This window comes from Centropristis striata, chromosome 6 (genome assembly GCF_030273125.1).
Source record: "Centropristis striata isolate RG_2023a ecotype Rhode Island chromosome 6, C.striata_1.0, whole genome shotgun sequence".
Taxonomy (NCBI): Eukaryota; Metazoa; Chordata; class Actinopteri; order Perciformes; family Serranidae; genus Centropristis; species Centropristis striata.
In genome coordinates, this window is record NC_081522.1 from 31,694,120 (window position 1) to 31,710,613 (window position 16,494).

General features: G+C 40.1%; 1 protein-coding gene across 1 annotated transcript in view; it reads left to right on the top strand.

Annotated features, from left to right (window-relative positions):
* The window catches only part of smpd3 (sphingomyelin phosphodiesterase 3), a 71,261-nt gene that overhangs the window by 24,852 nt on the left and 29,915 nt on the right, over positions 1-16,494 (top strand). Inside the window, exons 2-4 of the mRNA XM_059335170.1 lie at positions 9,755-10,429; positions 14,407-14,658; positions 15,220-16,183. Coding sequence (XP_059191153.1) covers positions 10,128-10,429; positions 14,407-14,658; positions 15,220-16,183 — 1,518 coding nt within the window. The 5' untranslated portion in view covers positions 9,755-10,127. The remainder of the gene's footprint in view (positions 1-9,754; positions 10,430-14,406; positions 14,659-15,219; positions 16,184-16,494) is intronic.

Genomic DNA, 16,494 nt, shown 5'->3' on the forward strand with positions numbered 1-16,494 from the left:
TCATAGATTTTTGAGCTGTGTGTGTGTGTGTGTGTGTGTGTGTATGTGTGTGTGTGTGTGTGTGTGTGTGTGTGTGTGTGTGCGTGTGTGTGTCGCTCAAGGCTCTATTCTCTCTCCTACATGACAAAATGAGGGCATAAGCCGTATTCAGCCTCTGCAGACAAACACACACACACACACACACACACACACACACACACACACTATGATTTATGTCTACCACAGCATACATGCATGTCTACACACATGTACAGATATAATACACTCTCAAATATGCTCACAGAGTATTGATCGGGGCTGAGGAGGAAACTATCTGGAGCAGATCTGTGTAAGAATTGAACAAAACACAGTTCCCAAGCTGACATGGTCATTTATCACACACTTCTTGGTTTTCGATGTGTTTTCTAATGAGCTTCCCAGCTCAGTTAGGTGTGCAACATTGTATGTGTGTGATAAAAAAATGTGGGAAAAGTTATTGTTTGGCCATGTACTTCTGTTACGCTGTGTGTTTCCCTATAGACTGTTAATGCATATTTGTCTTATGAAGGACAAGCCCGAGCAGGAGATATGTATTAATAGTGGCTGGTTTCTATCACTGAGGAATTGATGAAAAAAAAGAACAAAGGATAGAAAGAAATGTGGTCTCTATGTTGTTACCAGCAACTTCTATCCCCCACATGGCATATATTATATTTAGTTGAATTCTATTACTGTTGCTAATTGTGTATGTAAATGAGGGAAAGGTCATTTTGAAGTGTCATTGTTTTCAGCTAATGGGGACTCAAACCCCCTCACTGCTCTTCGATTAAAGCACCACTCATCTCATTGTATCCTTATTGGCCACTAACTGAGTTCCCATCTCTGTCTGCAATGTAAAACAGTTCACTCTCTTGGGATTCATTTATATCACATCCATATAGTTAACAAAATATTAACTATTATCAAGAGCCACTTCTGAAAAAATATTCAAAGTGACCTGGTTTGTCCTTTGGCAGCTCTGAGAACTTGATAAAAAAAAGTGTGATTGTAAAAATAGACTCCACATGAACTTGCCAAATTTTAGTTTTGTCTGTTTTTGAAGTCTTGTTTGTACTAGTTTAAACCAGTCACACATTCAGCAGAGGTTGCTGACGGCGGTTGCAAAAGAAGTCCGGTCCTATCTATCCAAATACAAAATGAGACAACTTCTCACTTGATTTATTACCTCAGAAAAATTTATTGTGGCAACATTATGGTCTCAGTCGCTAGTTTCAAGTCTAATATGATGTTAATTGTGTAAATAATGGTCCCATTTGGAAAAAAATAAATTATAAAACAGGGTATGATTTGGGGTGTGGCTACCTTTTGATTGACAGGTCGCTTACACAACGAGCTGTTACGGATAGAGCAAAACAATGCATATCCATGGCAACGTGGATATCTAAACAGCCATGAACTTGTTTGTTGTGTTTCATCTCAGAACTTTGACCCTTTCACCTTGTGTTTTCATTTCATGAAAGTTTATTTGAACATCTTGGTAATTTGAAAGACACTCAAAGGAGTCAACAGTTTTAGCCCCAGTCCAAATATGGTCTCTCTCTCGGTTACAAAAGAATAAAGATGGCGAACTCGATGCTTCAAACGGGCAGTCTACAAACCAATGGGTGACATCACTGTGACCACGTCCATTATTGACATACAGTCTATAGTCATCCAATGAGTCACTAGCCAGATTTTGATGTAATTATCATATTTGATGCTGACTGCTGAGAATGGTAAGGTGTGGCCTAAATTTACTGCTATCAGTTTTTTTTCTGAAAACAGCACCAATCAATTATCTTTATACAAATAATGGATGTAAAATATCCCACCTCTAGAGTTCCCTACAGTTCCACTCTTTTAGCTTTAGGCTTTTTAGCCCATTTTAGCACATTGTTTTTGTTTTTTCAACCATAAAACTTGCAGTTGAACAGATAATAGGCATTTAGCAGCGAAAGAGATGAATATTTTCCTGACTGGTAGGGACCAAAAAGTCAGCAAACAAGCAGTTTCTGTGCAGGCTGAAAAATAAAAAAAAACTGCATGATCAGTTGACCTCTAACTCCTTCTCCAGCCTGCAGTCCGTTATTGTTGGTTTTCAATGTGATCTTGAGTGAAAGCAGAGCACTGCCAATAAACTGAAACGGACAGGTAGAATTCTTGTCTCTGCAACAGGAGATGGGAATAAAGACAGTGTTTGTGTCCATTAGTCAACACTGTTCCTCTGGTAAATCCTCAGTGGTAGTGGTTACCAGAAACAGTTGCTTTAGCAGACTTCAGCTCCTCAACACAACAGTGTACAACAAAGAATTTTCTTGTGGCACTAAACTGATTCACTGTGAACATGTATAGTAACTGTCCCACATCGGACACCATTCAATTATTATATTATATAGGGATATATCCCTGATCGGACACATCAGCAATGCTGCACTTTCCAGTGTTTCACGGTCATTTAGAACCACCAGTGTAGGTATAATTGATTTATACATATTCAACAATTTACGTGTGGAATTTAGGTTATGTACATGGAGATTTACATGTCTATTTACAATACGACAGTAACTCTGGTGAGAGAAAGCCGTAAGAACACTTGGGCAACGATCTTAAAAGTACATCTGTATTTTTATTGTACTGAATTTTATTGTGAATGACAGAAGTACGGTCCGGGTGTGTTGATAACAATGGTTGATAACGGTGATATTTATTTTTGGCTTACCCAGAAACATCCAATTTCCCCCGAAAAACTCAGCAGCCCCCATAGTTTTAGTTTTTGGTCCTGCCACATCTAGAAATACTCCGTCGACACTGCTATTGTGGCGTGTATCAGGAATGGACAGGAATCTGAATATAGGGATCTGATAAAAGCCTTCAATGACTGGAGTCACAAGAACTATCTCCTACAAAAGATCCTTCACTCCTACAGCCATCAGGCTGTCTCATTCTAACAGAGCTAACAGACTAACTGAATTTCCCCTCAGTGATAAATAAAGTAATTGTGATTGATTGATTTTACAGCGAGGAGATCTAAGTGTCTAATGTGGGATACAGATAGCACACGGCTAATTCACCGGCGTTAGCATCCTTTTGCGACTCTGGTAAACCCAAGCCTAACGTACACAGTTAAAACGATATATAGTCTAAAGGATAAGAAATTAGACTCTAGTTTCACACCACTTAATTAACTGGAAACATAACATGATGATTTTTATTAGTAGTTAATGTGAAATTTTGATAGAATGTTAGCCAAAAGCTGTCCGATGTGGGAAACAGTTACGCTATATGTCTAACTCTGCTGCATATGTATTTTGGAACATTATATGTTTTGTGTGTCTGTGCCTGGATGCCGGTGCATGTGTGTTTGTGTGTTTTTGCCACTAGAATGTCTGCTGGCATTTTCTTAAATCTTTTGCTACTGCTGTGTATTCCATCATGTTTGGGTATGAATTATGCACTGCTGTGTTTTCCCTGATAACAATGGTGTGATAGTTTGCACTTGCGATATAACAGCTGTGATTCACGGGTGTTTTTCTGATTCGGTTGTTGATGATGTCTTCAGTTTCAAAAAGTGAATTCTTTACAGAATCTGAGGAAAGTCTTGGATGCCTCAGCTCAATAAATGAGGCATACAATTACCAATTAGCCTGTACTGCAATAAGAGGTTCTCTTCCCTCTCAGTTGGCAGCTTCTTCCACTTGTCAATCATCTTGGTGAGCTGCCTGCTTTGTAATAGCATCCAAAGAAGATGGGAGTTTCAGCCAATCTACAATAAATAAGGCAGTGCTGATATTTTAATTGAGTAAACTTTCTCTTTTTCAAAGTCCAGTTTGACAAAAAAATATCTTAAAGGAATAGCTCATCAAATATACTTTTTCGTTTTCCTGGCAAGATGAGAACATTGATATCACACATGAGAGTGGTATGAATCTTCTCATCTAATTCTACGCAAGAAAGCTAAAAAAGTGCGTTTCCCAAAATGCCAAGCTATTCCTTTAACTTAAGGCCCGCATACTAGCTTTTTCTGGGTCATTTAACTGCAGTTTACAGTCTTCATCACCATCAACTGACGAGACTTGAGATGTAATGTAATAAACAAATCCAAGATTGTGTCTGGATTTATGGGGAAGATTTTAAATAAGTAAACCAGCTAAAATATAAATATCAGAAGCATCAGTATCATTGTGTACTTTTTCACCATCTTCTTTGTTTATTTTCTATTAATGGAACCACTTGTAAGCTGTGGTCAACAGTTTGTCCTGCAGCAAAAAGGAAAAAAGATTTGAACAAACATTCCCAACTAGAATGGCACTCTGAGAGCCCAGACTCCACCAAGGCCAATAGTGTCAAGGACGTAGCACAGAAGGCAGGACTCAGATGCACGACAGAGATCTGGTTGCAAGGCTCAAAAGACTTTATTCAAAGAAGGGTTGGTACACAGGTAGGAAGTCACACAGGCAAAGGTATACAAAACGAGAGGCAAAAATGCAGAGGCATAAAGGCGAGTAAGGTTTCAAAACGACAAGGCTATGAGTGTGAAATGCTGGAATGTGAGCTTAGAAGAACAACAAACTGGCAACGAGACAAAACACAAAGGGGGGTTATATACAGGGCTAATGGGGAGTGAACATTAAGGGAAAATAAAATACTTAACAGACAGTGGAATCATGACAAATAGTGCATTCACTCCTCTGCTGGTTTCTGGTGTGTTCATGATGTGTTTTGACACGATGATAGCAGTTTTCCGTACTTGCAGTTGAGCCATGAAATATAAATTAAAATGTTTGTCAAATTTCGAAGCTGATGTTCCAACTTGAGAGGATGTTCTCATGAATTTTCGATTTTCGTCGTTGGGAACAAATTTTTCCTGACTATTTAAACACCACAGGAATGCAGCATAAATACAGTCATGGAAAAAATTATTAGATGTTGATAATGATTTTGGTTATTATCAAGAAAACCATGGAAAATGGCTAGATATCAGCTCTTAAATTAAACTCTTGTGAGCTATTTTTGTTGTAACCATCAAATATGTCCAAACAAATGTACTTTTAGTTGTACCAGGCATTAAAATGAACAAGAAATGAAGAAAACAAGGTTCTAATCATTTATTCCATGACTGTACACTCTCAATGTTAAGTAAAGTGAAAAATATTGATGTATCTGCCCTGAGATTCAGACTGGCTTTTTATTTTACTTATTCAAGTATTTTTTGAGCACTCTTGCCTCAAAGCAAGAGGGTCGCCGGTTCGACTCCGGCATGCAGCTCTTCTGTGTGGAGCTTGCATGATCTTCTCTTGTCAGTGTGGGCGCTTAGGTTTAATTAGTGACTCTAAATTGCCCGTAGGGGTGAATGAGAGCGTGCTTGTTTGTCTCTGTATGTCAGCCCAGTGATAGTCTGGAGACCTGTCCAGGGTGTACCCCGCCTCTCGCCCAATGTCAGCTGGGATCGGCTCCAGCCCCCCATGACCCGAGTTCAGATAAGCGATGAAGGATAATGAAGGAATGAAGTATTTTATGGTAAAACATAAACGGTGAGACATAAATAGCTCTGTTTAACAAAGAAAAGGCTGCAAATTGCACCTTACAATGCCATGCAAAAAATGAATTTGTCTGACAGAGTTCATGTAGGCAGGTAAGCTTTCTGTTTGTTTGCTGTTATTAAGTCACTCTCTTTCTCTCTGGGTGCTCCATTGTTTTCTGTTTATGCTAAACGGACACCAGCATTTCATTGATGGTATTTTGTAAAAGCACTGTTTAAACCACTTATCAAAGTCATATAGACTATGTTAAATATACAGTAAACAGGGTTCATAACCTGATTCCTGAGTCCAACATCGCAGACTGCCAGGAGGCTATATTTAAAGGCACTGACTGTCGACCTGCTAATCTGTCAGACAATCATGCGTCAAGCCACTAAGCCGTTCAGACAATAAAACAGTCTGCCTGTCAGTCAGTCATCTGGAAGCAGTCATGTCAGTTGGATGTACTGGTGAGTCAGCGGGTCTTTTTTTGTCTCTCTCACCCGGTCAACTAGTCAACCAGCACCAGAAGAAGTCGGTCACTAGCTTGTGGCAAGTGGGTCAGCTTATTAAACAGGCAACTGTTCTGCTCTGCACAAACAATTACTAGGCAACAGCGATTATTGTTGTTCTGATATAGATGTGCTGTTAAAGGGATGAGCCTGTGTAACAGGGTTTTTTTTGCAGTGGTGGAAAGTAACTAAGTAAATTTACTCAAGTGTTGTGCTTAAGTACAATTTTGAGGTACTTGTACTTTACTTTTTACTTTACTTCCATTTAATGTAACTTTATACTGCTACTCCACTACATTTTTTAGGCAAATATTGTACTTTTGAGCGCTGTCTGTATTGTTAAAGCATTTGAGTGGTCACAAAGGCGAGAAAAGCAACATATAAGTGCAGTCCATTTACTGGAGGTGTGAATCAGCAGAGCCCCCACGTCAAACCCACAGACTGACCAACAAAGTATTCAGTCAAACTGAACTGAACTGATATCAAACATGTATGGACGACAACAACTGCAGCATTTTATCAAACTTCCCTCAACTTTAAGCTTCTCTGCTCTGGATTTTTTTTTTTTTTAATGAAACATAAAAAAAAGCCTAAATTTGCGGTTTTATTTCAACAACTTGCTATGATCCCAGTATCACGATACTATGCTGTATCGATTTTTCCCCCACCTCTACCATTTCCCTTGTCACATCCTTTTTAATTGGGACAATGTGGTAAACACATAAACATCATTATCTTGCTCATTTAACGTCACTGCTCTTTTAATAAGTTTCTGAATGGTAAAAGGACTGCTTTTGTACTACAAGTACTACACCCATTTCACACATACACGGTGCCACCTGCTCATCAGTAAACTCATCAGTACATACATGGAACAGCCATCAGGGCAAATTGGGGCTCAGTATCTTGCCCACGGATACTTTGACATGTAGACTGACATGGCCAGGTTGTTACTAGTCAATCAACAGTGTTATTGGACACACTGCCTTTACCTACTGCATGTTTTAATAAGGGTATAAAAGCATTGTGCATATAACATATGGTGAGTTTAGCTGTGTGGTCTGGTGGATTATTGGGTCATTATGTCATGCTGTAGACTTGAAACTTTGAGTTTGTTGTGCTGTTGCTCTGGTGGTCCCTGTGAGGTATTTGAGGTTACACTGAGGTCAACGCTCTCATTGTGTCTTCCTTAAGCCCTGTCTGTTGTCATGAATTAATTAATCTATTCATTATTTATTCAGGCTGCTGGAATTGATTCTACTCATTGTGGCTAGTGTTGGTATTATAGTCGGTTGGAAAGCATTCAAGGACTGGTTATCTATGGGTAGAAAGGAAATAAGATCTTATGGGTTGTAATGGTTAGTTATGGTTAGTACCATATTGATTGTATTAATTTTTGTGACCATTTATTTCCTGTACTCATGAAATATTTCTACGGCCAATTTCCTTATTAAAAGAGGAGCTTAATTATTAAAATGTGTCAGAAGCATCATTTCTGTTGTTACTGTAGTACTTCATTAAGAACTTCAACATTAACATTATAGCTTACTCCACTGCGTTTACCATATCTGTTAGCTGTTATTGACAACTACCTAACTACACCCATTATAGTACAAATTTTGTATGATGAAATTTAGTTTACATTGAATGATATACTCTGTGACAGTAGTTTGTTAATCAAATCTTCCACCCCAACAGGCAATAGTTAGCCTGTGTGTTGACTAGCCAGACTGCTAATTCTTAGTTTTGAATGCAGGTCAGCACTGTGTCAAGTTTTTCAGTCTTGAATAAGCATTGTGTTTTGGTTAGGCAGCCATTCAAATTTTTAGCTTGTATACGTACAAGTGTATAAAAGCTTAGAACATTACAACCCAGACCCCAACCCATTCTTCTCTGGAAACTGGGTTGAGCATTATGATGTGACTATATGACGGTCATTCTGATGCTATAGCCTAAATTTGGAGCATTGTTAAGCCACCATCACAACAAGCTAGCATGACATGGTTGGTACCACAAGATGCCTCAGGTCTTTTAGGGCGCTTTCACAATCCAACGTTTAGTCCATTTTAATCGAACTCTGGTGTGGTTAAACCCTTGTTACAGTTCGTTTGGTTGCTTGTGAACGCTCCAATCATACTCTGGTGCGGACCAAAACAACCAGTCCGAGACCACTTGCAAAGAGGGTCTCGGTCCGATTACAAACAGACCCAAGTGTGGTTCGATTCCACTGTGAACGTAATCCGACCAGAATCCAAACCAATTAAAGGAAATCAGATTTGTAAATTCCACTCTGATTCAGACTAACCAAATGGACTTGGGTTTTGAAAGCGACACTAGTTTCATGATACTGGTCCAGCTTTAAAACAAAGCCCACTACAGCCTCATAAAGACAGTAATGTCATCCAGGATCGCAGGTGATCACACAGGTTAATATGCGTGTGCAGGTAAGCTGTTACTCACATGAAAGCGTCCAGTTATAGATATGTTATCAGTTATAGGCTTGTTTTTCTCTGCATGAGAAAAAGGACGTGTGACACAATAGCATGACTCTCACTGTCAGTGTGTGAGTTGGCAGCTCTGCACCGTGCGTTTCAATCAAACCAAACAGCAGAAAGCTGAGACATGAACAGTGTTGTGAAACATTAATGATTGTGTGTTGGTTCATATAATAGTTTACCTTTGCAAGGCACTGTGAACATACAATATAACTCTGATTGTGAAAAGGGGATCCTGATGAGTATTGTCACATAGGAAAACTTGACACAGGTGATGAATAATGATAGCAGCCAATGGGATGCTTGTATGTCTCAATGGAGGTTTCCGTCAAGTTTTCTCCAATCGAGCATACACAGTGTTTCATTCCTACTTAACTGTGTTCAGTCTAGCATTGGGTGTTCGCCCCTAAATGACTGAGCAACATTTGTACAGTGTGACATTTTATGTTGAAGTAATCAGGCAGATACAGATATAGATATATAATTCAGTTATTCTGCAAACATTGAATCTCAGTGAACTACATTTATTCAATAAACTAAAGGTTTGACAGGCAAGAGCAGAATTCACTTATTTTTGCCTGTGGATTCACAATTATGCAAATTTACAAGGTTCATCGTGCTGGCAGTGTTGAAAAAAGTGCAAGTCTGAGTACTTGTCAAGTACTCAAGTAAGAGTACTAATACCACACTGTGAAATTACTTCACTACAAGTAAAAGTCCTGCAATCAAAACTAACTGAAGTAAAAGCACAAAAGTATCAGCATCAAAATGTACTTTAAGTGTCAAAAGTAAAAGTATTTGCTATGTAAAATAAACCCACTCAGATTGTTTATATATTATAAATATATTATTGGATTATTATTAATATTGATGCATTTATGTAAGCAGTGTTTTAATTTTCTCAGGGTATGATTCATTTTATCTTCTTCATATACTATTATGAGTTGTCAAATCACTTTAAATTTGTCATGTTCATGTTATATCTCGAACTGAAAAGTTACTGAAGCTGTAAAAAGTACAATATTTGCCTAAAAATGTAGTGGAGTAGAAGTATAAAGTTACATTAAATGGGAATAGTACAACTTCATCAAAATTGTACTTCAGTACAACACTTGAGTGAATGTATTTAGTTACTTTCCACCACTGCATCAGACCAAGTCAGTCACTGACCTCCTGCCCTTTCTCTCTCCCCCTCACCTTTGTTCTCCAGGTCCTGAGGAAACGGTGATGTGCAGTCATAGATCCACCATCAACAGAAAAGCACTCATCATGGATACCCCCTACCTCCACACTGTGCTCCTGGACCCGCCCTGTAGAGGGTGTGATTGCTGAGGGAGTGGTAGTGACGCTGAGACGGACAAGCTCGACAAGAAAAATCACCCAAACCATGTAGTATACCTCTCTCCAAGGAGGGGGAGGGTCTACATTTGAGTCTGATTTATTTTCTATTTATTTGTGTTGATGTGAATTCTGCGACAGATTTGTGTTTGCTTGTTTAAAGTGTGTGTGTGTGTGTGTGGGTGTGGACATAGCGTGCATGGTGAGGAGAAAGTTACAAGAAAGAGAGAGAAAGAAAGAAAGAGATGGTCCTCCACACCACCCCTTACTCCAGTGCCTGTCTGCACTTCCTGGATGGCTTGTCGTGGAGCCTGGTGTTCCCCTGCTACTGGCTCCTGGACCGGCTGCTCGCCTCCTGCGTGGCCACATCGCTGGAGAAGCGCCAACGCTCCCAGGATCCCTGCTCCTTCCTCACCTTGTGTGTGCTGATATCTGCACCCCTTTATCTGCTCCTCCTCTTCGCCTCGCTGCCCTTCGCCCTGCTGGGCTTCATCATCTGGGCTCCCCTGCAGGCTGTCCGCCAGCCCTACCTGTACACCTACCGCAGGTTAGTGTGGACCTTGGTGAAGTGTTACAGCGTTTTAGTTTTTGATATATATTAAATGCTTCTTACTTCTTCTTTTCAATCCATGTAACAAATAAGGCATTTAGTAAATATATCTCCTGCCTGTGTGCTAATCATGGAAGTTTGAGTAAAAACACTGCAGTATTTTATGTGATCAGTCATGGATTGCACCATTTACACCTGGCATTATTATATGTCTTCAGATAGTGCTTGTTAGATTTGTTTTCAATCCGGATAGTACAACAACTACCAACACCAGCCTCTGACAGGCCTGGATGCCAGGGAGAGCACAACTTTCAAGGACAGCTGTTAGCGACTAGACTTGGGGGATATGTTAAAAACAAATTTAATACATTTTCAAGCATATTAAAGTTCTTACATCCAGTTTTGTGTTAGAGTTCGTTTTTTTGCAGAACAGATGAGAGGAGAGTAAAATCCTTTTGACTATTTATTTAAGACAGTAATGAAAGAGTGAGCATGTACATGGACCTTCTCTGTTCAGAAATCACAGGCTGCTAAGCAGTTAGCTGTAACCACCTCCCAGAAAAGGATCCCTAACTTACTTTTACACAGAGTTTTATAATATGAATGTGCAACTATCTGATTGGTCAAAACTGTTGGGGCAGCACCATGGTTTAGACTCGGCCCGCCCATTACGTTGGCACACAGGCTAGTCCTAGCCTCCTGGTGCTTCAGCTTCCGGTCACCGCCCTGTGGAAGGAAAAAAGCTAACAGCACACTACTGTATCTTGTCTAGTGTTCATCAGTATATATCTCCACCTGGGCCCGTGGCCTTGAATAGGAGTACAAAGAGTGCTTTAGTTTTTTATCTGCTTGCCCTCAAAATATGTGGCAATGTGCAAAGCGTTATCAGTAGGCTATGTCCTTTCTGTTGATACTCCTTATTTCTGTGTGCTGTGTCTGGCACATAAAATGTGTGTTCCAATGTCCCGCCAGATACACCTCTAAGCAGCATTTTACTGAAGGTCATAATGCAGACCACTGCTAATTTTATTAATCTCTAACATGTGGAAGAAGTATTCAGATCCCTTAAAGTAAAAGTACTGATACCACATAGTGAAATGACTCCATTACAAGTAAAAAAAAATCAGCAGCCCCTTTTGTTTTACAGCGAGGAGATGAAAGTGACCGATCCATTAAAAAGGATAACGCTAGGCTAATTTGCTGGCGTTAGCGTCCTTTTTGTCAACTTTGGTAAACCCGAGGCTAACGTATACATTTAAAACGATATGCGGTTTGAAGATAAGAAGATAGACTCTAATTTCACACCACTTACTTAACTGGAAACACAACATGACCATTTATATTATTATTATTATTATTATTATTATAGTTAATGTCAAATTTTGATCGAATGTTAGCCAAAAGCCGGCCAATGTGGGATTCAGTGACGCTAGCTATACAGCCCTGTATTATGTAAAGCTCCTAGCAACATTGCTAGCTATTTTAGCGTGCTGATTTTGAGATTAAGATTAAGATAGTCCCACAACGGGGAAATTTCAAGTATTACACCAGCAAAGTGGATAGCAAAAAAACAATAAATAGTAAACAGCAGTATAAACAACAGACGCTGTCATTAACATCAGTTTTTTGGACTAGTTTTGCACTAGTTGACAGGAGCCATAACTGTTAAATCCAGTTTTGGTTGTCTCATCTAACAGCTAGACAATCGTTAGTTAACTCATGTTAGCTCGCACCTTAATTTATGTGTGTTTTTGATCTTTGTGATATTAAGTTGGGAGAGGGCTCTTCCACAGGGCAAAAAACGACTCGTCCTGCTTAACTCTTAGGGTACCTGGTGTCAGATTTACAAATCCCATATGCACACTGTGCCACATGTTGCTCAGAGCCAAAGCTTGACGGACCTTCTTCTGTTAGTAATGGTTGCTAAGGTATGATTGGACAAGAAGCGTTCGGGGGAAGGGGTTTTGGTCAAATAACAGGAAAATACAACCAAACAGCTTCTGAAATCAAGTTTCTCTCTTTTAACAAACTAACACCAGCATAACTCATTGTAAACAAACTATAGTCAAACTGCACAGAAACTAATAAAACTCATCAGAACTGTCTTGACTAGATCGTGTTTCCCCTGTTCCAACTGTGGTTCTGACGAATTATATCCTTCATTGACAGAGTGAGTTTTGAATTAATGCTGACTCTACAGCTGCTTTTACTTACTGGTAGTTGGCCTCTTTGTGCTACTAGCTTGTTGAATGGGAGTCTGTCACTACTCTCAAATAACCATGACCTATCTCTACTATAGGCTGTAAATCTACAGCTGCACTTTGAGCAGCAGCTCTCCACCACCATGTGCTGCTTTAGGTGAAATGTAAAAATTGTAGGCCTATATTCGTCCCACATGAGCTGGAGAACAGATCTTAATCAGACCTCAGTGTGAACACTGGAGACACATTAATATCAGGTGTAAATGCAATCAGGTCCAATCATATCTAGATACAATCTGGATACAGACACATGCCAGGTGTAAATGAGGTCAGTATGCACTCGTCTTACACCTCATTGAATAAACACACCATTTACTTCTGCATCATTGGTCTTCTGATTTTCACACTGGCTGTTTCATTGTCAATTTTCTCCAAAATTACGCACCAAAGTGGGTTTCTGAATCTATTTGAGGTGGAAAACAAGCCATTCAGTTGCAGAGTCATGCTTCATTTTGTATCTACAGTGCCTGTTGTTCCCGAGGTTTGGAGGTTTCAAGATGCAGTAAATGGAGTCATTATCTACTGTAAATAGTTTTCTCATTGTTCTGGCTCTTGGGTGCTAGGCTCAATCAGTTCTCAATGGGTGTTTGATTACCAAAACACGTGTCTGTGCCTGCATGTGTCTGTGTGCAGACATATTTATTTAAAGTTGGGGTAAAGTAGACAAAAGATTCGTATGAAAACATATTTTACAAGTCACAACACAATAGCTGAAAACACGTACAAAGACTTAAAACTATATAACTGAATTTTGGAGTTACAGCATTAAACTGTTCTTCTCCATTTCTGTGTTCAGGATTTTTTGGGCGTGTCTAAAATCTTCTAAAAGAGCTTCCTTATCATAACTCCGCCACAATATATAAGTGTCTTTACCAACAGCGGCTAATCTTGATACTTTTACTGATAACTAGGGATGGGTATAATAATTGATGATCGAAGCCAATGAGCGTAGAATGAAGTTGGATAAAGCTAGAGTTTGCAAACTGGAAGTTGCAATACCAATTATAAAACACAAAGAAATACAAGAGTATTAATTTGAGCAAAACTACCTTACTGTATCAAACCTTGCTAGCATGAATTACTCAGTTTAATTTAATCCAAAACTTATTTAAACACAAAACACACTTAGATATGCAAGATTACTGTGAAAACTAACCTCATGCCTCTTCGGGGGCTAAAACATAAAACATTGAACATTGATTGACGTTATCTTTATATTATCACCTCAGTTGAGTTAGTTTTACAATCGACAAGATCATGTCTCTTTTCGTCCTATCAAAATAAAAGCGTCCATTATCAAAACAGGCTTTTGCATAGTACTGTATGTATATATATATATATATATATATATATATATATATATATATATATATATGTATGTATATATATATATATGTATGTATATATATATATATATATATGTATATATATATATATATCTTTTGTTTTGCCCATCTTCTGTTTTGTTTGTATGCATGTTGTATACATACATTATGCCGATTCATCGATTAATTGATCGTTAACGTTATAGATGCTCGAGTTGGCAGGTTTCTTCCAAACGCCCATCCCTAAGCGCTAACCCTCAACCAGAGAGTGAATATAACCTGTTTTCCTAGAATTCATCTGTTCTTTTGATATATTATTGAGGGCTATTTGTGTGGTCCAGAGCTTCTGTTTGACTTGATATATTATTTTGTTGCTTACCTCGTGCAGACCAGACAAACACCAGGCCGAGCAGGGCCAGGCTGGGCCGGGGGGTGTTGGCATCGGGGAATGGAGGCCACAGGGCAGAAGCTTCTGTTTCTGCAGTGCCAACGTATGCCTGCTGCCCGACTCCCTGGCCAGGTTTAACAATCTGTCAGACACACATAGGAGAGCCAGGGAGGTGGGGAAGAGGATCCGCAACGGTGCCAGTCGTCCTCAGATTAAAATCTACATCGACTCACCGACCAATACTTCCATCAGGTGAGGAGAGCTTGTTTCTAGACAACTTCAGACTTATTCAAAGTACCAAACATTCAATCATTTTCAGAATTTTAACCATTTATGTGTCAGTTTGTGTATTTGAATTATTTCATAACGTCTTCCAAAAAAACACAAAAAATTATTTTCCAAACAATAAATAGTAGGGAGCTGGGTTTTTTGTGGTAATTAGAGTCTTTGATATGTCAAAGATTAGTGGCAAAATTGATTTGATTGCATTAGTATTTTTTATGTTTGCCTTTGTGGCCAAAAATGCTTCATTGTTTTCCATTCAAACCACATTTTTTAAATCTTACTACATTACGGTATAAAACCATGCATTCTGTAATGACAGCATTTCATTTTGAAGAAAATTTGCAATATTTGACATTTTCACTGTATTCCACCAAATTCAGCCCTTTTCCCATTGTAGGCTGATCGATGAAATTCTTTTGCCAGTTATATTATGGAGCTTTGTGACTACCAGGGGATGTGATGTGATGTGTGGCATAAAGGTTAATATCAATCAAACCAATACATCTTTCTCTCTGTTCCTTTTATCAGTGCGGCATCATTCAGCAGCCTTGCCACAGGTTTCCGCCGTACCTCCTCTCTAGACCAGCGTCCAGACCAAACACACACCACCAATGGCCCAGCTGACACCGAAACCGAACCCCTCACCGAGTGCCCAATTCACCCCTCAGGTGCCACCGACTGCCCTGTTCACCCCTCTGCAGGAGACCAGGGTTCCTCTGAATGCCCCCTTCACACAGACAGAGGAGACGCGACAGCAGACTGCCCCCTTCACTCCCACTCTGCAGAGACTAACGGCAGCTCGGACTGTCCCGTTCACACCTCAGGGGAACCTCCACACTGCCCCATGCATTCTACGGGGGCTCAGAGTGGCCAAAGCCATCATGACTGTCCCATGCATGGGGAAGGGACCCAGACAAAACAATCCTCAGACTGCCCCCTTCACACCTCAGGGGTTCAAATAAGTATCAGTGCCCCAGAGCCAGACCCACAGGAGGAGGAGGCCAAAACAGGGAACCATCGGCCTGGGGAGCAGGCAGGGGGAGACACAGGCAGCATGACTGCCTCCAGGGAATCCCTTGCTCGTTACCATGGGGGTGAAGGTGGCATAGGGATATCTTCTAACAATACTCTCTCTCACGTCCCTCGCACGTCAATCTTTAAGCGCCCGGGACGAAAACGTCGCCACGGAGACGAGACATTCGACCATGAGATCTCTGCCTTTTTCCCCGCCAACTTGGATTTCTTGGCTCTACAGGAAGTGTTCGACCACGGATCGACGGACAGACTGCGGCGGCAGTTGCACCGCTACTTCCCCTACGTGCTGACTGATGTTGGCCGGTATGGTTGGAAAGGCTGCTGCTCAAGGTTCAAATTCCTGAACAGTGGACTGCTGCTGGCCAGCCGCTACCCGATCCTGGATGCACGGTTTGAGTGCTACCCCAATGGGAGAGGGGAGGATGCACTGGCTGCCAAGGGGGCTCTGTTTGCCAAGGTAACAAATTTGACTTTACTTTCCCTACTTCCTATTCTTGTTTTCACTGTACTGAGGCCTGATGCAAGACATGACTTCTGTGGAACAGAAGTTTGAATGTCTTAAGATTGCAGGGTCTGCATTTTTTAGTGCTTTCTAGTCCTAGCAACAACTCAAAGCGCTTTACACTTCTTATACTTTGCATGTTATCCCCGTGTCAGCGTGTGTTCACTCCGGGTACTCCGGCTTTCTCCCACGGTCCAAAAACATGCACTTGGGTTTAATTGGTAACTCTAGATTGCCCATAGGAGTGAATGAAAGCATGATTGTCT